The sequence below is a fragment of the Melanotaenia boesemani genome, chromosome 9 (assembly GCF_017639745.1).
Source record: "Melanotaenia boesemani isolate fMelBoe1 chromosome 9, fMelBoe1.pri, whole genome shotgun sequence".
Lineage (NCBI taxonomy): Eukaryota > Metazoa > Chordata > Actinopteri > Atheriniformes > Melanotaeniidae > Melanotaenia > Melanotaenia boesemani.
The window spans coordinates 24,557,324-24,582,055 of record NC_055690.1 but is presented as its reverse complement, the minus strand read 5'-3'; the positions used below and the strand labels follow the sequence as shown (position 1 = coordinate 24,582,055).

The 24,732-nt window shown below is 38.4% G+C and overlaps 1 protein-coding gene across 2 annotated transcripts in view; it reads right to left on the bottom strand.

Moving 5' to 3' along the window:
- inppl1a (inositol polyphosphate phosphatase-like 1a) overlaps nucleotides 1-24,514 on the bottom strand; it is a 29,561-nt gene extending 5,047 nt beyond the window's left edge. For both annotated transcript variants that reach the window (XM_041994050.1, XM_041994051.1), the window contains exons 1-21: nucleotides 24,073-24,514; nucleotides 15,807-15,870; nucleotides 15,147-15,294; nucleotides 14,984-15,065; nucleotides 13,817-13,963; nucleotides 13,398-13,488; nucleotides 11,677-11,766; nucleotides 10,551-10,649; nucleotides 6,934-7,084; nucleotides 5,028-5,134; nucleotides 4,592-4,694; nucleotides 4,307-4,503; nucleotides 3,961-4,078; nucleotides 3,400-3,496; nucleotides 2,778-2,916; nucleotides 2,573-2,672; nucleotides 1,745-1,833; nucleotides 1,527-1,608; nucleotides 1,296-1,385; nucleotides 574-687; nucleotides 39-215 (exon numbers count right to left, since the gene is read on the bottom strand). In XM_041994050.1, the coding sequence (XP_041849984.1) occupies nucleotides 39-215; nucleotides 574-687; nucleotides 1,296-1,385; nucleotides 1,527-1,608; nucleotides 1,745-1,833; nucleotides 2,573-2,672; nucleotides 2,778-2,916; nucleotides 3,400-3,496; nucleotides 3,961-4,078; nucleotides 4,307-4,503; nucleotides 4,592-4,694; nucleotides 5,028-5,134; nucleotides 6,934-7,084; nucleotides 10,551-10,649; nucleotides 11,677-11,766; nucleotides 13,398-13,488; nucleotides 13,817-13,963; nucleotides 14,984-15,065; nucleotides 15,147-15,294; nucleotides 15,807-15,870; nucleotides 24,073-24,248 (2,461 nt within the window). In that variant the 5' untranslated portion in view covers nucleotides 24,249-24,514. The remainder of the gene's footprint in view (nucleotides 1-38; nucleotides 216-573; nucleotides 688-1,295; nucleotides 1,386-1,526; nucleotides 1,609-1,744; nucleotides 1,834-2,572; nucleotides 2,673-2,777; nucleotides 2,917-3,399; nucleotides 3,497-3,960; nucleotides 4,079-4,306; nucleotides 4,504-4,591; nucleotides 4,695-5,027; nucleotides 5,135-6,933; nucleotides 7,085-10,550; nucleotides 10,650-11,676; nucleotides 11,767-13,397; nucleotides 13,489-13,816; nucleotides 13,964-14,983; nucleotides 15,066-15,146; nucleotides 15,295-15,806; nucleotides 15,871-24,072) is intronic.
- Nucleotides 24,515-24,732: the final 218 nt, after the last annotated feature.

Genomic DNA, 24,732 nt, shown 5'->3' with positions numbered 1-24,732 from the left:
ATCCCCTTGTCAACTTCAAAGAGAAACCCTCTCTGTACCATAGGACTCGTATCCATCCACTGATTTCACTGTTAGTAGAAGATGTTGGTCCTGCAGATACTCGATCTCTGAGAGAAGAGGTTTGAGTGTTGTTAGCTGCTTGTTTGACCAGCCCACACGCAGGAAGTTGACGTTGTCGCTGTTCTGACTGTCGTTCTCATAACTCTTCTTAAACTCTACAAATATGCAACAAAGACAGAGAAATGCAGGGAAGAATAGAAGGAGGAAGGGCAAAGGGAACAAGGAAGGAATGAAAGGGGGGGAGAGAGAAGGGAGATGTTTCTATCATATATCATTCAGAATTACATAGTGGGCAGGAAAGGGACATGCAGCACAGTTAAAATGTGGATTCTTGCATGAAGGCATACTTACTGACTGAGACAGGGATAGACAGAAGGAGAAGGATGCAGACAGCTCAGTTGTATTGATCAGCTTGCTTTGTGAGAGGCATGTTTGTGCTGCAATTTCTGGTAAATTATGTTTGTCCATGTGCATGACCAGTTAACTGCAAAGCTACAGATGTGTTTTCCTCACCTTCCAAACAAGTAGAGTAGAATTCAATGAAAAATTTGGTCCTGCTCGCGGTCTTCACTATGGCCTCAATGCTTTCAAACTCAATGTAGGCCTGCTCTGAAGACTTTGGCAGACCTACAGAGGAAAAATGTGAATGTTACATTTAACATAAAAATAAAAACTCCATCAAGTATAGATGCTTTCAGGATGTGTATGCAAACCATGGCTGTAGGTCAAGATTGTAATAAATGTACATTTTCCTTGTTTAGAAATGATTTTTGACTCAATAAAGAAATAATCGAATTGTAAAATGCTATGGCATAGTTTAGAGTTTAATACAGAGTTGTGGACAACTCAATCTAAAAATATTTTTGAATGCAGTATTTCAACATTAGTTACTTGCACCAGTTGTACTAGTAACTGTGCTCAATGTGTGAAAATGATGAGTTATATTTTGCAACCTGCCACAATTAACAGAAATGACACCTTCAGTGCATGATACCTCAAATTATTTACTGTCAGGAATGGTGTCAGGAAGTGGCTCTGTCAAACAAACCAGAATGAGCATTGCTTTCTGCCCCCCTACCAGGCTGCACACACATCTGTAACATCACACTTATTGTAAATCTCACAAGGGCGAATGGAAGGAGAGTTAAAGTCAGACTAAGAGGATGAAATTAAGAACAAAAATGAAATAAATAAATAAATAAATAAAATAGTTGGTCAAGTTAATCCATGTGTACCTTTTTTTGAGACAAACTGAGAGGTCACTCCAACCTCAAATGTAGCAAATACAGGGGAATGATCACTGGTCACTATATCATCTGTACAGCCTGGCAAAACAAATGACCTCAGTCAGCACAAAAATGACTTATCAATCACATATTAACAGCAGTATGACAAACAGAAAAACAAAAAAAAAAACAGATGTGAAAGTATCCACAATGTCGTGTTTTTAAAATGATCCGTCTCACCATAGGAGTTGCAGACAATGTGTGTTTCTGGGTATGACTTCCACAGGGTCCTGTCACACCAGGATGGAACATTAGTTCTCATCTGGAGCAAACAGAAAAGATGAAGCCACATCAGAATAATCAAGATGACTTACAAAAAGAGGAAATAAAGCAGGTTAGTATTAGTCAGAAATGGCGGACGTGAGCAATATGTGATATTTAAAGATGGTAAAACGCACCCCTGTGGCTTTCTGCTTCTGCCAGACGTATGTGTCTCTTGAGCCTCGTTCATACCGGTAAGTGGGTGGGAATGAGATCTCTTCCTCTGCTACAAGGAAAACAGACACATTCATTTTGGTGGAGGTCCAAAAAGTAGCTTTAAGATCAACATTTATGATCTGGCTAATTGTCAAACAAATGAACAACAGCTTCTATCTTTATTTGAATTTTGCACTTACGATGACAGCACGTCAGAGTTATAGCAATAGCTTTTGTGTCCGATACAAAACACACATCGTTTCAGCTGCTTGTTTGTTGACCACCGTGTGTGGGGACACATTATATTTGTAGCATACAGTGCAATGAAAAACATTTTTCAGTCATCAGTTTGTATTTAAACAAATGTAATGACTGAACTAAGACAACAGTTTCTCACAAAGGGATTTAAACCCGTGGTGTAAAATGAGGAATGCACTGTATATTTATTTATTTTTTCAAAAACCACAAATGATATCTCAAAAGTCAGAAAACATTTACTTTAACTTTCGTACAATTTCAGTCCATCTTGTGGTCATTTTTCCCTGAGTTGTAATTTTCTTATTGTAAGCACATAAAATTTGAGGAGTCATGAATTCTTCAAGAGGCAGCCCTGCTGAGCAGGTGCTTTTGGAAAATGTGTGCGTCATCTCTTTCATCTTTTTTCATGTGACCACTGCAAATATTAATGTTGTGATTTTGCTTTTCTTAAAGATCAGTTCCCTACATTTAAACAAATCCTTGCCTAACTCATGAATATCTTCCTGTGCACAGGGAGAAAAAATAACCACGACTTGCTGAGACATACTAACCAAAACGTAAAAAAACTTTATTCTTCTCTCGCTCCAGGTTGAGCTGGTCCACTTTTAGCAAGGGTTCAAATTCCTTCCTGTTAATGTAGTTCAAAATTTCCTACAAAGACACAGACAAATAAATAAATATATAAACACTGTGTCAGAAAGTTATTTTGTATTGAAATTAGATCCATTTTATGATTTTGAGTTTATTTTGCTTCACCTGTATATCCATATCCAGCCTGTAGTTGAGGTCTCCCAGCCAAAATAAGTGTGTGAAACGCAGTGAAATGTCAAAGGAGCTCAGTTGTTTATCGCCTAGTGACAGCAGCCGGAGGATATCAAGGTAGTTCTGGTTCCTCCTGGAGGGGTTGAAAGGTGCATGAGTGTGACGTAATAAGAGTAGGAAGAGAAACCAATAGAGGATGCTCATCTTTTAAGTTTAATTATTAATTCAAGGTTTAGAGGCAAGATAAGCCCTGTGTATAAAAAAAAGCCTGTGGTTTGGTTATTCAGATAATAACAGAGGATGAAGTTATGAAAACTTTTTTCAGTAAAAAGGTTCCTATGGACTATAATTTTTTTAACCTGTCCTCTTTGAGAGGTGCTCAATCACACAGAAATATTCAGCCAAAGTGTCTCAATCCAAAGTTTTTGAAAAAAACAGAACAAAAATGGAAATGCCCCAAGGATGGACCATTTGGGGGGTAAAACAGTTTATTTGGAGCTTAATTTATGCCCTGTTTCTTGTGTCTGAATCACAACAAAAACCTCGAAAGGTTCCTAGTCTGATCAGAGGACAGTTAATGATGTGGTATTAGGTGTGTATGGGACTGAGCGGGTACCTGGCAATCTTCTCATTTCCTGATGTCAAGTGACAGTTCACAAAGCCAAACGATGTCCCATTAAACATGAAGGACACACCCACTGCTCCTTTGTTACCTAGACAACCATCAACATGAACATCCACACTAAATATGTAAAAGTTGACTTATGGAAAACATTCATTTTGACGAATAAAAAAGGACAAACTTTCATTTGATTGCATTGTAATGATAAATTATATAAATATTAAGACACAATCCAGTTAGTTTCATTCTCTCATAATATTAATATTTATAATAATATATTAATATAATACTTATCAATATTTACTTATAATATTATCATGGAAATTTACTAAATTTAGATTTTTAAATAAGTTTATATAAAACAAGTTGTTATAAAAATGATAATAGACATGATAACTGCATTAATTAGTAAAATGTTTAGATAAAAAAATTCTGATTGTGACATTATTCAATTAATATGCAATTTCCCCCTGGAAATAAAGTATTTTAATTTAATTTTATTCATTCCACTGTTCATATTTTTATTAGATTGTAACTAGGAAGTGTTATTGTTACCCAGAGTGTTGGCAATGCCTGTCTTGACACTGGACATCCCAACGTGGCTGATCCTGTTCTCATGTTCAGGTTTCACCAACACAGCTATTTTTATGTTCCACAGAGTCTGCACTGCGATCTACAAACAATGAGGAACCTATAGTCATCATTTCTGCATTCAGACCACACAAAACTGTCCAATCTTACTTCAATTTTAGCTTCTCTATAATTTTCTTAAACATATCAGCTCCATTTTTTTCTCATACCTCCCTTGTGTGGAAGCACAAATAATATAAAACAATTAAAAAAAAAGACTGATATTTATCGTAAAGTTCCTGGCATTTTAGATTTCCCTTGGTTTCCTCACCGGTTTGTAATCCAGTTCTGTCTGTTCTTTCAACATGGCACGTAGAGACTCCACCCACTCCCGATCACAAACAGAGTTCTCTTGGGTTCCAAACACATACAAGTCATGAGGAATGGTGACGGTCATCTCATCCAGAGTCTTCCCGAGGCCACGACATAAAACCCACGAGGCCACAGATTTAGGTGAAGGTACGGAGCCTAAAGACAAAGAAATAAAACTTCTTTAACTATTAAAAAAAACCACACCTTACTGGAGGTAGTGTGTAGGATGTTTTTTGTGTCTAACCCATATTCCAGGTTCCTATAAAAATGGAAATCATGTCTGGCTCATCCTGGTTGGAATGTTTGTTCTTCATCAGCTGCAGCAGCTGACAAAACGCTTCTCGCTTCTGAAGTAAACACACACATACACATCAGGGAGTGGAAGCTGATCCAGATCTAATGCCATCTAAACGTGTTTTCTTTTTACATGAAAACTTTATACTTCTTTAAAGTTCCCTGATATACAGAAATGTGGCTGACATCACTCATTAGCATTTTCCAACAGTCTTTTTTAAACAGTAGTGAAAGGTACACGTCATACGATTAATAGTTTACTTTCAGTACAAACATGTTTATTCAATATAATGTATGCAGATGTGTTTGGACTGTAAATTATCTGGTTTTCTTACTTCTAAAATTACAGTATGTGTGAGAGAGTTTGTGACTATGTAAAAACAGACCTTGGCACTGGCAAAGATGAAGTCCTTCCTTTGGCTCTTATCTTTCTCCTTCTCAAACACAATGCCCAATTTATTCTGCACCCGCTGAGACTTGATCAGCTGACGTACTGAGAGAGAGGCAGACAGACAGGAAACAGAGGGTTAGCGATGGGGACATGCCCCAAAATACCCAAACTTAGGCCACATCCCTCTACATCCAATGCAGTTTGGTTTCCACACAGTTTATATATCAATGATCTACCATCAGTATGTCCATCTGTCAACATTCAAATGTGCCCATCAGTTACCATTACTGTCATATTTAAAAATATATATATAATTTACTTCATTTTAATAGTCTTTTACATTTTTTAGATGCCTGTGTTGTTTTTAAGATATTACATGGCCTTGCATGTCCCCACTCCATGAGTTTGTAAAGCAGAAGGATAGCAGCAGCAGGGAAACCAGGGCAACCACTAGAGGAGATTGTGTTGTACTTTACAGATGGATTAAGTGTGGGAAACAGTTTTCTTAGTAGGGGCCACAAACTACTAGAACAGTCTTCCCTGTGGATTAAGAGAAAGCACCAGCTATCCAATTTTTAAAACTAAACCTCAGAAATGGATTAGGTATTCAAACTTGCACTCATGAATAACAAGCCATACCATATCTTTTATTATATTTTAATATACTTGTTTTATACTTGCCGGCAGTAAATCAGAATCGTTTCCAGTGCGGGTTGGTCTCTGCCAAGGCTGCCCTTTGTCACCGATTCTGTTCATAACCTTTATGGACAGAATTTCTAGGCACAACTGAGGTGTTGAGGGGATCCAGTTCGGTGGCCTCAGGATTGGGTCTCTGCTCTTTGTGGATGATGTGGTTCTGTTGGCTTCATAGGGCCGTGATCTTCAGCTCTCACTGAAGCGATTCACAACCGAGTGTGAAGCGGCTGGGATGAGAATCAGCACCTCCAAGTCCGAGACCATAGTCCTCAGCCGGAAAAGGGTGGAGTGCTCTCTCCGGGTCTGCAATAGGGTCCTGCCCCAAGTGGAGGAGTTCACGTATCTCGGGGTCTTGTTCACAAGTTACGGAAGGATGGAGCGGGAGATAGACAGGCGGATCGGTGCAAAGTCTGCAGTGATGCGGACTCTGCATCGGTCTGTCATGGTGAAGAAGGAGCTGAGCCAAAAGGCAAAGTTCTCGATTTACCGGTCGATCTATGTTCCTACTCTCACCTTTGGTCACGAGCTGTTGGTAGTGACCGAAAGAACAAGATCGCGAGTACAAGCGGCCGAAATGAGTTTTCTCCGCAGGGTGGCCGGGTTCTCCCTTAGAGATCGGGTGAAAAGCTCTGTAAACCGGGAGGGGCTCAGAGTAGAGCCGCTGCTCCTCCGCATCGAGAGGAGCCAGATGAGGTGGCTCGGGCATCTCCTCCTGGACGTCTCCCTGGTGAGGTGTTTCTGGGCACATCCCACTGGAAAGAGGCCCAGGGGAAGACCTAGGACGCGCTGGACGGACTACATCTCTCGGCTGGCCTGGGAACGCCTCTGGATCCCTCCAGATGAGCTGGTGAATGTGGCCGGGGAGAGGGAAGTCTGGGTTTTCCTGCTTAGGCAGCTGCCCCCGCGACCCGGCAGAAAATGGATGGATGGTGATATAAAACAAGTATCCATCCAAGATTTTTTTTAATTGTTGTGTTGACCGGCCAAGGCTGCCAAGGGACTACAGATGAAAATGAGCACATTTGCTAACTGTGGCACATTTACATTTAAATTCAAACTGAAATGATGATTAAAGTGCACTGCTCCTTTTAAATAAACTGAATAAAAAAGAAAATCTCAGTGTTAACTCCTCTGTTAATACTATCTCCTCAGGTAATAAGGTAAGTAAAGACTACATGTGTAAAAAATGTGAGTGTAACTCTTACTTTTGTCATGTGTGAAGGCAGTCCAGTCCTCCTGATTGTCCTTCACCTTCTTCATCACTACCAGCCTGCCCCCCTCCACATCTACTGACAAGGTGTACTTTTGACTCTTCCCTATCTTGGTCAGCTCTGCTAGATAAACATCAAGCTTCACCTGTAATGAAGCATAAAAACAAGTATTATGCATACACTGACATCACTTGTGTAAAATACCCTGAAATAGCCTTTGTTTGTTTATTTATTTATTTTTTGACAGATAACAAATTCAGATACAGAACAGGGACCTTCAGTCTTAAAAATGCACCCCAAGGCTGAAACTTTTTCTTTCAGGACACTGCGTGATGTTGCAGCTAAGTTACGCTTACGCACTGCATCACTCATTAACGAGCAGATGTAAACACACTGACCGTTTTGAACACGTACTGTGGCTGATTCAGCAAAGAAACATAAAATGAAATTATCAGAGAATGGCAGGAAAAGAAAGAGAGAAAAAAACAGAACGAGACAAAAGACAAGAGTCAAGATAAGACTGTCTTTTACTGGCTGAAGATATTTCACAGTACAGGTAGAATGCAAGATGGATGCCAAATTAGCTGTTAGTAGGGGGCGCGTCACTGAGAAAAACTGCAAAAGTTCTGTAGAGCATCTTTAAGGTCAGTTTGGTACGCTATATTGCCAAAAGTATTCACCTCAGGTGTTTCAAACACTTCCACGGCCACACGTGTATAACAATCAGGCACAGAGGAATGCAGACTGTTTCTACAAACATTTGTGAAGGAATAGGTCGCTCTCAGGTGCTCAGTGAATTCCAGCGTGGTACTGTGATAGAAGGCCACCTGTGCAACAAGTCCAGGCATGAAATTTCCTCACACCTAAATAATCCACAGTCAGCTGTCAGTGGTATCATAACAAAGTGGAAGCGACTGGGAACGACAGCAACTCAGCCATGAAATGGTAGGCCATGTAAAATGGCTGAGCGAGGACGGTGGATGCTGAGGCACATAGAGTGCAAATGTTGGTAACTTTCTGTAAAGATCAACAACTTTTTGCAGTTGATTGCTACAGACCTCCAAACTTCATGTGGCCTTCAGATCAGCTCAAGAACAGAGCAAAGAGAGCTTCGTGGATCGGGTTTCCATGGCCAAGCAGCTGCATCCAAGCCATACATTATTAAAAAGGAATGCAAAGCGTTGGATGCAGTGGTGTAGAGAACGCCGCCAGTGGACTTTGGATCAGTAGAGATGTGTTTTCTGAAGTGATGGATCAGGCTTCACCATCTGGCAATCTGATGGAAGAGTCAGGGTATGGCGGTTGACAGGAGAAGAGTACTTGTACTATATGGTGACAAGTGTAAAGTCTGGTTAAAGGGGGATTATGGTTTGTGGTTGTTTTTCAGGAGCTGGGCTTGCTGGACCCATTAGTTTCAGTGAAAGGAACTATGAATGCTTCAGCATCCCAAGAGATTTTGGACAATTGCATGCTCCCAACTTTGAGGGAACAGTTTGGGAATGTCCCTTTTCTGATCCAACATGACTGTGCACCAGTGCACAAAGCAACAACATGGATGAACAAGTTTAGTGAGGATGAACTTGGCCTGCACAAAGTCCTGACCTCAATCCGATAAAACACCTTTAGGATGAATTAGAATGAACCTCACAAATGTCCTTCTAGAGGAATGGTCAACAATTCCTATAAACAGACTCCTAAACCTTGTGGAAAGCATTCCTAGAAGAGTTGAAGCTGTTATAGCTGCAAGGTAGGCCAATGTCATTTTGGCCTAATTTATTTAAGAATGGGATGTCTATTAAATTCATATGAGAGTCAAGGCAGGTAAGACAATACTTTTGGCAATATAATGTATATAAAAACCTTTGGGTGCCATACATTTCCACTGGTCACAATGGCCATGTTTACATGTGAATTTTAATTCCCCTTCAGAATAAAAATTAAATACTCTTTAAAATGACCTTGTAAACACCTAATGAAAATGGCCATTCTGAATTAAACTTAAATCTAAATTAAGTGGCTAATTTATTCTGATTTTAAATCCAAATTGAATAATTCCTCGATCATTTATACAGTCCTTCCACTTTAAATTATTCCCCGTTGTTCTGTGCATGCTCGGTCCTTTGTCTTGTCACGATGATGCCCACACCTTCGTTTGTTTTCTTCCAGTAGGCATAAATACGTCCCGTCCGCCTCATGTCCAATAAGATCCTTTCCCAACCCTTAGATCTTAAGTGGAATCGGATAAAGGTAAATAAACGTGTTTTCCTTGTAAACCTCAATTTGGAATTACTAAACGCGAAGGAGAATACTTTAATTCCAAATTATTTAATTCTGAATAATTAATTCCGAATTAAAAAAACACCATGTAACCATGGCCAACATGAAATCTTCACACCACCAGGGGTCTCCAAAGGGTGAACAGTATATCTTTCTATTATTATGACACACAAGATAAACTTAATATTATGTCACCATTTTATCACTTACTATGTTATAGCATTAAGAGATGCTGCCATATTACCATATTTACCACTGGGATTAACAAAGGATTTTTCTTTTCCATTTAGTTTAATCAATAATAATAATAATAATAATAATAATAATAATAATAATAACCCATTCTGAATTTCTAAATAGTTGCTTAGAAAGACATTGATACATTTCTGTTAGTCACTAAATGGGTCTATGTGGACTTTTTCCACACCAGGACACACAGGACTAATAATTTCCCAGGACGACATTATTTCTTACTTGCAATTCATAAGTGGTAGACGATGAGACGGTCTGTTCTCTTGTGAACATGTATGTTCTTTTGCAACAGGAAACTACTGAAAGAATATCACCACAGAGGACGCAGACCCACCTGACAGCTAATATTCAGAAACATTCATCTTTCTTTCTCATTTCCTTTACCTTGTGCTAGTGACAACCATCCTTAAAACCGTTTCCCTCACTTTATTCACCCTTCATTCAACTGATTCTTATTTATGTTCTTCCTAATTATGTCTCCCCTTTTCATTACAGCCATCTAAACAAATTGTGTGTATAACAAAATACATGCTGTATATTAGCACTGCTACAATTTTAAAAACAGCACATATGACTTTTGGCTATTCCACGAGGGAGCATGACACTAAATGTAATTAAATACCATGATGTCAGTGATGGTTCACAAGGAAGTTCATTACAAGCATTTTTCTGGTCTCACATCAGCTGTACTAAAACTTCCTGTGTTTGAGAAAACATGACTTTCCTGTCTAATTGTAATCTAGGTTCAGTTTGCCCTCTGTGACGCCAAACATTCCCTCTCTTACTATGTTTCCCTCTATATTGAAAACATATAAAACATTATTCACCTGTCAAGTAACAAGATATATGAAGCATTTATAAACAAACAGCACAATAAGGTTTTTTTCTTTCTTTTTTTCTTTCATCACACATTATCCCTCGATTATCAATTAAATGGTAAAAAGTTCTTTTCATTTTTGGGCTTATCCCAGCAAGGTCAAAAGCTAGGATCTACTGCCTCCACAGTAACTTCCATTACCCTGGAATGACACGACTACTTATCAACTATGTGATTTTGCATGTGTGTGTACAGCTGTGTGTACCTCAAAGGCCTGCACAGGAATGGCTTTGCTGTGACGCATGGAGAGAGGAGGTAGGGAGCATGGAGAGGACAAGCTCATGTCTTGTAGAGCTTTCAGAGCCTGAGGTAACAAAGAAATAGGGAGGTGATTATTATTTTTTCTTAACAACGAAAAAATGCATATAATCACAAAGACACCAAAACTGAGTAAAAGAAAAACGCACAGATGTGCCAACACATGTTGTTTTCAGTGATTGTGTTAACAAGAAAAAGATTTCCCATTTCCTGTGATGTGATTTAACAGGGGAACAGAAGGTGGAGCCAGGTTCATCACATGAATCCGGACATGGAGACTGGCTGCCCTGGAGGCCATTTCCTCCTTAGCAAGAAAAAGCCCCTCCTTACAAATCAGGCCAAACCAGAGCAAGTAGAGTTTAACTGTACTTACTGTACTACAACTGATTCTAAATAGTGGGGCTTATTGTACTCACAAAATCCTTTGCTTTTGAAACTTTCCTGGAATGACCTACAATTGCATAAATTGCATGTAAAGCTTCCATTACAGAGCAAATTATTTTTTCTTTTTGTTGATAGGAAGTAGAACTTAGACACATCTTTTAACATGTGTTTTCTCTCTCTCTCTCTTTTTTTTTTAACTTTTTTAAACTGGTGATAAAAATAAATAAATATATATATAGCAACTGAGTCAATGGCAACATTTGCTTCAAATTTAATTGCCAAATTAGTTCTTCATTAAGTCATTAATACTAGTACAACAAGAACTGTCCTTCAGAGCTGTCTTTAACCACTTTAGTAACACTGGTTGATCTTGGAACAAAATGATAACCAGTCATGTTAGGCTCAGAAATATATAAGGTGGTTTTGGCTTGCAGTTTCTACAGATAAGAAAACCAGATAAAGAATACTTTTTGCTGATAGCCAACTGTCCAAAAGTTGCCCTCTAGGTGTTGACATAACTTGGAAGACTGTTTTTTTAAAAAATACCTATATATTTATATCTAATATATGTGTACTTAGTAGACAGACAGTGGCTTTAAACCTGCACAGGAACTGCTCTGGTATTAAAAAAAAAAAGCACAATGTCATAGGATAAAAACCCAAACTTGGTTAAAGTTTTATGCATCTACCTTTTTCTCAATTGAGGACAGCAGGTCTTTGAGAATTGCCAACTTGGTCACCAAGTTCTCCAACTCCTGGTCTCCACCCTGATTCACTGACTGATGGAGAGAAATGAATGAATGAATGAATGAATGAATGAATGAATGAATGAATGAATGAATGAATGAACGAATGAATGAACGAATGAACAAATGAATGAATGAAGAAAAACTATTAGAATGTTAAGAACAGTGATGTAAATATATGGGATTTAGCTGGTTTTTGAGAACAATTTTGAAACTGCCCCACCATGAACAGACATTTCTGAATCTCTCAAACCTGATAATATATGCTGGTGACAAAAATAGCAACTGAACTAATGTCACCAATTAAACTCGTGTCACCAATATACCAATTTGCTTATCTTTTATGGACAATGGACAAACAAGTTTTTAACTTCTTTTTAAAATCTCTTTTTAAAAATATAAACCTAAGTAAAACCAAACACATTTTACTTGTCTTAAAAACAAACCTTCTTGTAAGGATTAAAAGTGTAAGATTATGTGAAACTATTGGACGACTATTCCAAACATGACATGAAATGCTTAAACAAAAAATACTTCAAGAACAGTATATTTAACATTAACTAATCTAACCTCAGAGGGGTGCACTGTGAAATGAGTTTAGCAAGGTATTTTGATCCTAACTTCAGAGTTTCTAGTGTTGCTCTCTAATGAATGTAGCTCTCTTTAACCTGGCCAGATCACCACGGTATCATTTGCTGTTCAAAGTTTCTGATTAAATTGTCCCTATATAGTACTATCCTACTGGTTCTTTTCCTGATCATATCCCAAAAAAGAGCATAATCAAAATCATAATCAAGATCAAAATAAAGTATTGAATGTATAGTATGATGAAGCCTGACATTAACTAACTAAAGATCCACCACTTTGGATAAAACTCCCTTGACCAGAACTGCTAAGTCTATTTAACCACTAATATTGGATCTAATAGACACTGGTAAGTAAATTATTTTATCAATGTTTAATCAAAATGATCAATTTTACTTTGATGTGGTCAAGACTTGCGTGATTTCCATGTTATAACAGGGCAGTGTTCAAGCTGCGTGCAGTAACTTACTTTATGAATATAATCTCAAATACACTGCCATCTGTAAAATTTACACAACACCCTTGTGCAAAACATGTTTAAAGTGAGAGGTTCTGAACATCACAAACTATCCGACAAATTCATTGTGGACTGCACGTCAGCGTACAAGTTACAAATACTGACAGAACTGGTTTGACGTGTCTATAAATCAGTGTGTGGACAAAGCAGGAATATATCATACATGAATAATAACAATAACAACATATCAATTAATATCTACAAAAATTTACATTGTGTGCATTGAAATTTGAGTCTAAATTAAGAATAATGTACACAGATCTTTGGTTTCCACATATACAATACCATAAAAATTCCACAACCATGTTTCTGAGAATGAGTGTATAACAGCACTTGAAAGTTTCGCAATGTTTTAAATATTTTTTTCCTGCTCTCGCTTTACAGAAATGTCAGAAAAAGAAAGTAAAAAAAAAAAAAAAAACCCAAATAACTCCATCAAGCAGGTGGTGGATACTGGAGGTCATGACAGAAAGACAGGAATAATAAAGCTTCTATTCTTACCGAGCATGAACACACGGACACATAAAAAACACACACACATAAATATAGCAAAGATGCTTACCTGTTGGATCATCTTGGTGACCATGAAAGCACTCTGCTGATCAAAAACCTTTGACAGGATCTCCAGACCGGACAAAACCTTATCCACTTCCCTTTTTGAAGAAAAAAAAACTGATTAACAATGCCTGTCTTTTCTAAGCCATGTCTTTCAGCTCTGTGTTCCTTTATTATTTCCATGCATTATTTAATAGTTCAAGTCTATTATTTACTACTTATCTCAATGTTTGAATGAGCAACATGTGCCATTGTGGACAAAACAAGAGCCAAGTTGATGAAGCAAACAGCTGAGGGTTGAGGGTCTGTCAGTGTAGTGACATTCACAGATACAAAAGTACAGCATTGTATGTGAAATATATGGATAATAGAATATGTGTCTGTGGAATCTGGGGGTCTACAGATATACTGGTGTCTGCAGCTCACCCATTAAGGCGTTTGCAGGAGGCCACTAATGTCTTGTTGAGATGAGGCAAGGTGGAGGCTCCCTGTTTGACTGCCTCAAGGTCCAATGCATAGCTGCCCTTCAGGTACTCGTGGGAGATGGTGCTCAGGCCATTAGCTGCAGGTGTGCTACAACAAATTCAATTAAAAGCACTCCAGTAAGCATTAAAACCATATAGAATCACAACATCAGTATGAATATTTGAGAACCAGCAAACCTGTATTTTCCTTTATTAACTGCTATTTGAATCTATTTTTCTTTTTGCTATTTGTTCAGTCCTTTGTATAGCTTTACAAATCAATTACACATTTAAGTTCTTGAAGAAGAATTAAGCTGCAAATAAACTGCACTCTCTGTGGGGGAAGGCAGAGCTGTCCAGTGTGTGTTTGTGAGCACTGCATCTATACAAGCAGGAATTTTATAATTACATACTTATCGAATCCAACTCACATCTACAATGACAATGGAACAAAAGCACAACTCTTAGCAAGCTGGCAGTGTCACCAGTCTGCAGAGAATGTTGCTTTAAATGCAGCCACATGACAGCATTTCTGTCAAGAGCTGAACGTTTAAGACGATCCAGTAAAGAAAAAAATTTTACTTCCTTGTTTACTTAATATCCACTTGTATTGTACTTTCCTTTGTAGAAACACTTCTTACACTACTTTAATTGCTTGAAAATGTTTGTCTTTCTCACTTTCTATAAACCACTCTGAATATTTCCATCAATTACTGTTTGTTGTGTAACCTCTCCCAGTAAACCTCTTCCAAGGTTTAAAGTCCGCAATTTTTTTAAAAGTGTAAAATTGAAAAAAAAAGGTGATGTGCTGTTGCCCTGACTTCCTCTGATCTACCATGCATTTTCCTGTCATTTTGATGATTCATGACAATTTATGACTCATATGGTGAGTGTGACAGCTAATTTCCAAGGTTGACTTTGTTTCTTATTAAGGCAGTTTGACAAAAAAAAAAAAACCACTGCTGTGACTCAAAAATGCCTGTGCCTCATATTTCAGTTTCAGTTTCAGTCAAACATTACAGAAATACGCATTTATTGTTACCTTTTGTTATGTCAATAACAAGATTTCAAGTGCAAGCGAATTAATAAAATATGTTTAGTACAACTACATAATTTTAAGACTTTGTACCTTTCTGTGGGTGTGTCTTGTCCAGGAGGAGTGGAGGTTGACGCAGAGCGAGGGGGGAGGGGGGGCTTCTCATCCTCTCCATCTACCAGTTACAGAGAACGAGAATTAACATGTGACAAAAAAAGGACTCCTCTGTGACTGTGGGTGTGCTTGTGTGAATTACCTGAATAGTCCCTGTCATCAGTGACAGCTGTCTCCTCTCTGTCCACAGGGTAAAGCAATGTGGTGACCAAACCCTGACTTGGCTGCAGATACAGAGATACCAACTCCGGCAAAGTCTTAAACCGCTTAGGTTGCACACCCTGAGACGTCTGAAAGTGGAAGGAAGGAAGCCAAACAGAGAGAAATGTTATTTCCTACATGGAAAGATCCAAATAATTATAACCAAAGTCTTTGGCTGCATCTAGTCGAGTTGCTTGAATCTCTGGTGGACCCTATTGTTCCATATTTAATGTTGTTTAAGCAAATGCGACCTAGCAAGCTAAATATAATTCAAACCAGGAAGAGCTGTTTTAAAAAAAAACTGCTAGCAAACACATTTAGCCCCAGGAAGCAAAATGAGACTTTTTTTCACTGTCTAAGTCCTAAAACTTAGACAGACATCTGTAATGTGACAGCATGTTCTGAAGCACCACAATGTTGTGTGTGAGTGACACTAGTGGGAGGAGGAGGAGGAGGGGGAGTGGGTTCACAGCTGTTGGGCACAAGGCACAAAGACAGGGCTGTTGGTTTGTGTGTGTGTGCGCAAGCGAGAGCTCAGGGCCACCAAAAGCTATCTGCCTGCCAGCTGTTGCTGAAGCTCGAGTGTGCATCACTTCTGTACCTGTACTGCCAGAAATCCCTCATCGTCTGGTAGGATCCTGTAGGTGTGGACGTGCTTCTGAAACCTGCAGGGAAAGACAGAAACAGAGATGTAAGAAGACAAAAGCACAGAAAAAGAGATAGACCAAAATAAGAAGGCAAAGTTAGAGGAAACAGAGTAAATGAGTAGAAGGAGGGTGAAGTGAGGCAAGACTACTTAAAAAATGGTTTGAAACCACAAAACGCAGCATTCCTTCATGTACTTGACCTCAGTTGATATGCAATGTGTATGTTTATACGAGTGTGTGTGTGTGTGTTGGGGGGGGGGGGGGGGGCTTCAACCTGTTGCTGTCCATCAAAGTTGAGCATGTGCTTTATCCTTACGGTAGTATGATACAGTAAATCAAAACCCAGTGCTCATTATACATCATAAATTTAAAGTGACAGTACAGGGTGTGCAGAATTATTAGGCAAGTTGTATTTTTGAGGATTAATTTTATTATTGAACAACTACTATGTTCGCAATGAACACAAAAGACTCATAAAAATCAAAGCTGAATATTTTTGGAAGTTGGACTGGGGCTCTTTTTAGTTTTAGTATCTTAGCAGGATATCTGTGTGTGCAGGTGACTATTACTGTGCATAAATATTAGGCAACTTAACAAAAACCAAATATATACCCATTTCACTTATTTATTTTCACCAGGGAAACCAATATAACAACTCAAAATTTACAAATATACATTTCTGGCATTCAAAAACAAAACAAAAACAAATCAGTGACCAATATAACCACCTTTCTTTGCGAGGACACTCAAAAGCCTGCCATCCATAGATTCTGTCAGTGTCTTGATCTGTTCACGATCAACATTGCGTGCAGCAGCAACCACAGCCTCCCAGACACTGTTCAGAGAGGTGTACTGTTTTCCCTCCCTGTAGATCTCACACTTGATGAGGGACCAAAGGTTCTCTATGGGGTTAAGATCAGGTGAACAAGGAGGGCATGTCATTATTTTTTCTTCTTTTAGACCTTTTCTGGCCAGCCACGCAGTGGAGTACTTGGATGCGTGTGATGGAGCATTGTCCTGCATGAAAATCATGTTTTTCTTGAACGATGGTGACTTCTTCCTGTACCACTGCTTGAAGAAGGTGTCTTCCAGAAACTGGCAGTAGGACTGGGAGTTAAGCTTGACTCCATCCTCAACCCGAAAAGGTCCCACAAGCTCATCTTTGATGATACCAGCCCATACCAGTACCCCACCTCCATCTTGCTGGAGTCTGAGTCGGAGTGGAGCTCTCTGCCCTGTACTGATCCAGCCACGAGCCCATCCATCTGGCCCATCAAGACTCACTCTCATTTCATCAGTCCATAAAACCTTAGAAAAATCAGTCTTATGATATTTCTTGGCCCTGTCTTGACGTTTTATCTTGTGTGTCTTGTTCAGTGGTGGTCGTTTTTCAGCCTTCCTTACCTTGGCCATGTCCCTGAGTATTGCACACCTTGTTCTTCTTGGCACTCCAGTGATGTTGCAGCTCTGAAATATGGCAAAACTGGTGGCCAATGGCATCTTGGCAGCTTCACGCTTCATTTTCCTCAGTTCATGGGCAGTTATTTTGCGCCTTGTTTTTTCAACACGCTTCTTGTGACGCTGTTGACTATTTTGAATGAAGCGCGTGATTGCTCTATGATCAAGCCTCAAAAGCTTGGCAATTTTAAGAGTGCTGCATCCCTCTGCAAGACATCTCACTATTTTTGACTTTTCAGAGTCCATCAAATCTCTCTTCTGACCCATTTTGCCAAAGGAATGGAAGTTGCCTAATAATTATGCACACCTGATATAGGGTGTTGATGTCATTAGACCACACCCCTTCTCATTACAGAGATGCACATCACCTGATATGCTTAATTGGTAGTAGGCTTTCAAGCCTGTACCGGTTGGAGTAGAACAACATGCATAAAGAGGATGATGTGATCAAAATACTCATTTGCCTAATAATTCTGCACACAGTGTATTAAACAACAGAATTTAGTTCAAAATGAAAGATAATTATTCCAGATTCACATTTTACAAATGAGCATAAACTCGATTTCTAAATTCTATTTCTGATTGTAACACAGGCTGTTATTTTCATCTCCAACCAATCACAGATCAATGCTCTGACATAGGCAATCGCCCAGCTTTGACTAAATGCCTGAAGCAAGAGGCTGGACTGTAATGATTTACATGCCTGCACCTCATGTTCAATTTGTCAAACAAACATTGTGGGTCTTGCCTATTGGTGGAAATATGTATGTGTGTACTCAGAACTAAGTGTTAGGATGGAAGTCTATGCAAAATACTTTGCAGGGTTTCTACTTTGGCCTCAACAGAGTTCATATTTACAAGGAAGGATAAATTATGTTGGGAATTCACCTACTTCTGGCTGCTCAGTCCCTTTTCCTGTTTTTTGTTGTTTTTTGTGTGTGTGTTTGAGAGAGAGAGAGAGAGAGAGAGAGAGAGAGAGAGAGAGAGAGAGAGAGAGAGAGAGAGAGAGAGAGAGAGAGAGAGAGAGAGAGAGAGAGAGACAAACTAAACATGGACTGGAATTAACTTAAAGATGGTTTGGATTAAACAAAAACAAACAAAAAAATAAAAGAAAAGAAAGAAGAAAAAGAACAGCTTAATAAATTATACATCACAAAATGCCATTACTTTTGAAATTAACTGAACTGAACCCTGTTATTGGAGAGGCTACGTGGCGCTTTAAGTGGAGCATTGGAACGGGCTATAAACTCTGGTCAAGTGAAGACTTCTCTAGAGGTGTCAGATGGCTCAACTTGATGAAATGTGATATTTTCAACTTCAATTTCAATTTCAAAGTTTCTGGAATATTAGAGTGTGAAAATCTGTTCAAAAGCACCCCTCCAAAATAAAACTGAAATCATTTAAATACACATAAAGCAATCTTTGTTACCTTTGGCCTGCTTCTTTAATGAGTGCAGTCATGTTTTCACCAGCTGCTTATCATTAAGTCCTTCTGTAGAAGTTCTAATGCTATAACATTTCAGACATTTGCCTATTTTTGTAATCTTACAGCATGCAGAGGAAGGGAACACATTCAGTAGCACAGATTTTATTTAAAGTCAGAGCCACATAATGTGGAACTAAGCTTACAAAACATTTAAAACAGAAGTTCCTATTTTGAACTGATGTATATACACAGCACATTTATCTGTGTTGGTAGTGGCTCCAAATATCAACTTAGACTAATACTATAAACTTAATAAATATTTGCACCCCTCAAACCATCTCCACATTTAATCCCATTACATTTTCAACACAATGCATCCAAGGTTCCCTGGCACAGGAACCATACAAAGGCGTCACTGCTGTGTACAGTGTGTATGTGTGAGACTATGTGTGTTTTCCTGCTGGCAGCTGATGAGATTCTCTGCAGCTCTGTGGAGTAAATACTATTGTTTCAGTAGCAGCAAAGTTAACACGTGGAAGGAGATGGAGAAGGAGGTTTACTGTAAGATAGAAATACGGAAATTTTACATTGCTGTCAACAATGGTCCGTACTGAAGACAATGGCCGCTCCACTGATTCCAATTTATTGGATAAAGGCGTTCTCACACATGCTTTAAAGCTGGGACTGATGCACCTTCTTTGTGCATCAGTGTCATGTGTAAAGTAAAGGGCAGCTGAGGGAGGTTCTCATCTAATCTAAACTAAATTTACCACAAACAGTATCTTGAAATGTGTAAAGAAGGAAAAAAACATCTAAAATAGTGTCAACTCTGGTTTTATTTAAGTAAAGAACATTGATAAGATGAATAAGTATTTCAAAGGAAGATTATTTGGTTAAAGTGAAACAGGACTCTAATTTCAGAAGGATTGTGTTTGTGTTTCAGACGGATGTTAAACATTAACATGAGGGAGGTGCAAAAGCAGTTGCAGATCTGTATCTTAACATATTTACATCAGTTTAAAGTTCAAATCATTAACATGCATTACATCTAGATATAACACAAACAGAATAATTGCCTGAATAGAGAAAAGAGTTGAATTGGTCACAACATATCATCTAATTACTTTGTGCAAATAATGCTCGTTTTAGAAAATTCAGAAATTAAATTCAGTAGAAAAAGAAAAAAAGTGAAAAATGCTTTGATAGAAATGACTATTTTGCAAACACACAGAGGCAGGCTGTACCCTGACAATTTAAGACATGTTGCAGTGATAGGCCTACTGAAGACCACAATTCCAGCAGTAAAAATAGAAAAAAAATCCAATGACTCTGTAGGGCAGAGATTTGTCAGCATGTAGTCCTCACTACTGGTTAACATATGTCCTCTTAGAGACTTGTAAAATATTTGATCTAAATTGTTAATTATACCACAATAAACAACAGAAACTACTGAGCAACAAATGCTTATAAATTGTTTGTCTTTAACAACTAAGTTGGTCAAAATGATTCTTACAAAAGCTGGTGTAACTGAAACTTGTGTTCAGACATACAACTGCAGACAGAAATATTCATTAAGAGGAAGTGAAACGAAATGGCCCTCAGACTGGCTCAGGGGACAGTTCCACAATAAAACTGGAAACACTTCCTAAACACACTGGTGTCTCCAAACGCTTTAAAAAGGAAGTCACTGTATGAAAGTCACAAGAGAAAAGCTCAGGAGCCTTGTCTAACACTTATGTCCAGGTAAAACAAAAATAAGTTTCATTTTGCGTGCTATCCAACAAGCTAACCTAACAAAGTGTTTGTATTTGTGTTTTATATGAAGTCTGAGACGTACAATAAATACTGTGTAGTTTGTTTTTGTACTTGCTTACAGCTACTTATCTTCCTGCCTGTCAGTTACTAAATGTTATAACCAAGGAATAATTTTATCTAAAAAACAAAATAAAAAAGAAGAAAATCAGGTCAACCCCATCTTCTCACTGCCCACTTCCTTGGAGATGAGGAAGTGGGCAGTGAGGTTAAACTCAGGCAGAGTAGCTGGTAAAACAGCTGAATTGCAGTTTATCAGGTGTGTTTCCTGGCTAAATTACCACAAAAGGTTTTGTAGCTGCCTTCAAGAGAAAACAACAGTATCTCCATCCACCCCCCTAGCATCTAAAGAGTTGAAGTCTCAGTGGACTACTTTTATTTTCAAGAGCACTATCCCCACAATAACAGGAAAATCCTTGTTTGTGGAGCGTTAACACACTGTGACTAATGTTTGAATCTGTTTGCTTTTCTCCTAATGTTGTGTGCTCACATCTGCAGTATTTTAATGTCATAAAATTCCCAATAATGCTTACATAACTTTTTATTTTATAAGACAAGGTAACACACCTGAAATAGTGACAAAAACATGGTGCTGCTGGAATCTAGATTTTTCCAACTTCAATAGCTTCTCACAAAACCGCTGTGCATGAGTTGAAGTGAGCAACTTTGCTTTCAACTGTATTTACTTATATAAATGTCCGTTTGAAAGATGAAAGTAACTAAAATTAATTTTGTCCTCGTCTTCACTCATGTTTACATCCATATAGTAAAATTAATCGCATACTACTCCTTTTAGGAGGTGGGCTAAAACCAAGGTTATCAAGTTTGTGTTGTGATTTAAAACCTAAAAAAAATTAAAAAGCATTAAATGTATCCCATATCAAAAAATGTTATACATATCAGCTCTCAGTGAGTGCCAGTCGGGGCTGAGGCCTCTTCACAGCTGTAGTGATTCAGATTTACATGCATCAAATACTTCTACTTATTACAACTAATGTTGGTTTTGGCACATTTGTGAGGTTGAATAACCTGATGGAATGATATTTAACTTTAGCCTGAAGACTGGATTTCTAAATGAGTATCAAATTACAATAACTGTTTCATGAGCAAATGACATTATTGAAGTGCTGTTTTCTATACATTCCTATGTTAAGTTTATTTAAGCAGCATCTAATAATCTTATGTGTCATATGTTGCAGAATAGTGAAAAAAAAAGACTCATAATATTGAAGCTCAGATTCTTTTCTGTCTATCTATCAGAGTCAACTGAATGAACCAGCAATAACACCATTACTGCAAATGACATATTTCAACTAAAATGAAGGAAACTTTGAAAGATAAAACAAGGACCATGATGTGAAAGGTGAAAGTGGAGTGGAAGGGAGAGGGAGGAATGAACCTGGAGTCATGGTGAGGGCAGCATTTACTTAAAATAACCGGGAATTTATTCTACAAAATAGTGTATTACAGAGCTACAGTTTCAAACATCCAAGACAAGATTCAGTGAGCTTATTTTATGAAGCAAATAATTTAAAGTCCCAAAATGTGTGATGCACATGATGTGTTTAGTGTGATGCAAACTTAACACAAGAGCAGAATTAGGGAAATAAAATTTGCTGTAGGCCAGTTTTCATTTACAAGTTAAAATGTGATTTTAAAAAGTTGTCATTTAAAAACCACAGAAGATAGAAAGTTTATAAATCCCTCAAATAATGTGCAGCACAGAGTAATTATCCCACCACCACCCTGTCCAATCAGCTGCCTGTGGTGGCTGAAGGACATAACACCCCCTACCTTCCCTTCCCCATTAATAAATGTGCTGTGTAAAATATAATTGTCAGATAATATAAAATATAAAAAGAAAACAGACCACAATTATTTAGAAAATTCCATCAACTCCAATTATTAGAGAATGTTCACCATTTTATGAAAAATATTTGGACATGTTGAATTAAATGGCAGCAACGTATGTCTCAAAAGTTGCACTGGTGAAACAAAATGCTTGAAAAGTAAGTTGTACAAAAAAAAAAAAAACTAACTAAAAGAAACACGTTTCAGTTAATTAGGTTAATTGTCAAAATAGCACCTTAGAGAGGCAAAGGTAAGAGGTTTATATAGTTTATATGAATTAACCTTCAACATACACTACCAACTGACTGGTGACGTTGTTGAGTGTATGTTTGTACAGAGAAAGGGAGACAGATGAGTGCTGTGTGGGTGTATGTTTTAAAAAGTTAACACAATTTCTCTTGCTTTCTGTCTTTATGTGTATCTGTGCATCAACACTGAAATAGTATAATATTGTAGTACTATGTGATTCTCATTCTTAGAAGTATTAGCAGTAGCATACATACAGTTTCCAAATATTTTAAATATTCTATGATGTTTAAAAATCAAAACTCTTTTCATTTTCAGTCGGAAAATAATGTTTATTATTTTTCAATCCATATAATAAAGAAAATACACACACACACGCACCCCAAGCATTACGTATCACTTAGTGAAGGAGCATATGCACGCGAGCGCACACACACAGAGAAAATCAACAAAGCATGGGTAAACTATCAGATAGGGGATGTAGGTCATGTCAATGTCAGTGTATTGAGTCACACTGCTTGTAATTTTCTGCATCTGTACAATCTGTAGTGGAAACATATCTCTTTACCTTTGTGTGGGCACATTGTTAAACAGCGCAATGGTGCAAGCTATTTTGGTTATTAAAGTTTAACATCCCTTTTCTGCACTTCATTTAATCAATCTGAGTCAATTGTCTGTTGTGAATAACAGCGCCGGTGCTGTACCTTTAGTGGAGCTTCATCTGCTCTCTGGTGTTCTTTCTCTTAGCAAGTTTGTGTTAAAGCTGAATATGGAGGCAGATGGTGGCAAACTCTTTCTTGTATAATCAAGGGTGTTTCAACACATTTTTTTAAAGAGGATGCTAGCCCTAAGTACCTTTAAATAGAGGCAGCTTGAACCTCTCTTACATGCAGATTGCGGCCATGTCATCATAACACTATATGAAAGCATATTTTGTGTAACTCCTGTGCTTCTGCTTCGCCTATATGAGCCCTAATTAATACATCATATGGTTCAGCAACCCCTAGAAGCTTTCATTCACCTCCACAACCATTCCGTTTACTGGCGCTGCTTTTTGCCCGCAGGCTGATTGCAGCAGTCTACACTAAAAAAGGCGCTACAGGCAACCACATCAAGGATAACCCTAAAGTTGTGTGCCATGCTGGAGTTTCACTATCGCGGAGACAGGCAGTCCATCTCTCCTACTCATTTTCCTCCAGGAGAAAGTAAACACTGGTTCACCCTGGCTTCAACTACAACTTGATCACATAGGTTTCCAGTTTGCTGCTAAACAATTTATATGCAATTTAGAAAAACTTAGATTTACAGACTTAGATCATTTCAGTGCTTTACGACTAACTCGTGACTCACTGGAAACATGTATGCTAGCTATGAACTTAAAGTTTAAGCTAAAACAAAGGTAAACAAAACACGATAAAGTTACTTACAGTACACAAAGTGCGAAAGCTCCGTTGACACTCTCACTGTCCCGAACCAGAAAGCTGCCATCTTTCCCAGCTCGGGCAAGCAACTCCTCGGCCGCTGCTCGACTCAGGTCCCGGTGATACCACATCGGCGGTGCGGGCCCCAACGGAGAAACACCCCCACCACCACCCCCGGCCATGGCCACAGCCCTTCAAACCGGGTTTAACTCAAGCTGCTTCCCGTCCTCTCAGAAAAACCTCGCAGTCCTCCTCCAGACAAGAAAAAGTACTCCAGCGAAAGAACAGCGGACAACCAAAAGAAGATGAGAGAAGTAAACGTTATTCCGAGCGGGATGAGAGTCGCGAGACCAGCAACGGCACGAATACAAGTTGATAATTTGTGAAGTTACGCTGTGTGCGACTGTTCCCCCAGTTCCTGAAAGGCGCACCACCCTACTCTTTCGTTTCCCAGTCCCACGGAAATCAGGGTATGTAAATCCACACTAAAGACCAGGCAGCAGCAGCTGAGGCAAAACACAGCACCAGTAGACTGTCTAAATATGTAACTTCCTGTTTGGAGGCTCAAAATAAAGCAGACCAATTCAGAATTTGAATTGGGAAACTTTATTAGCAGGCCGTTGACATTTCCTGTTATGTTTCTCTCTGGTTAGCTTGAAGAAGAAG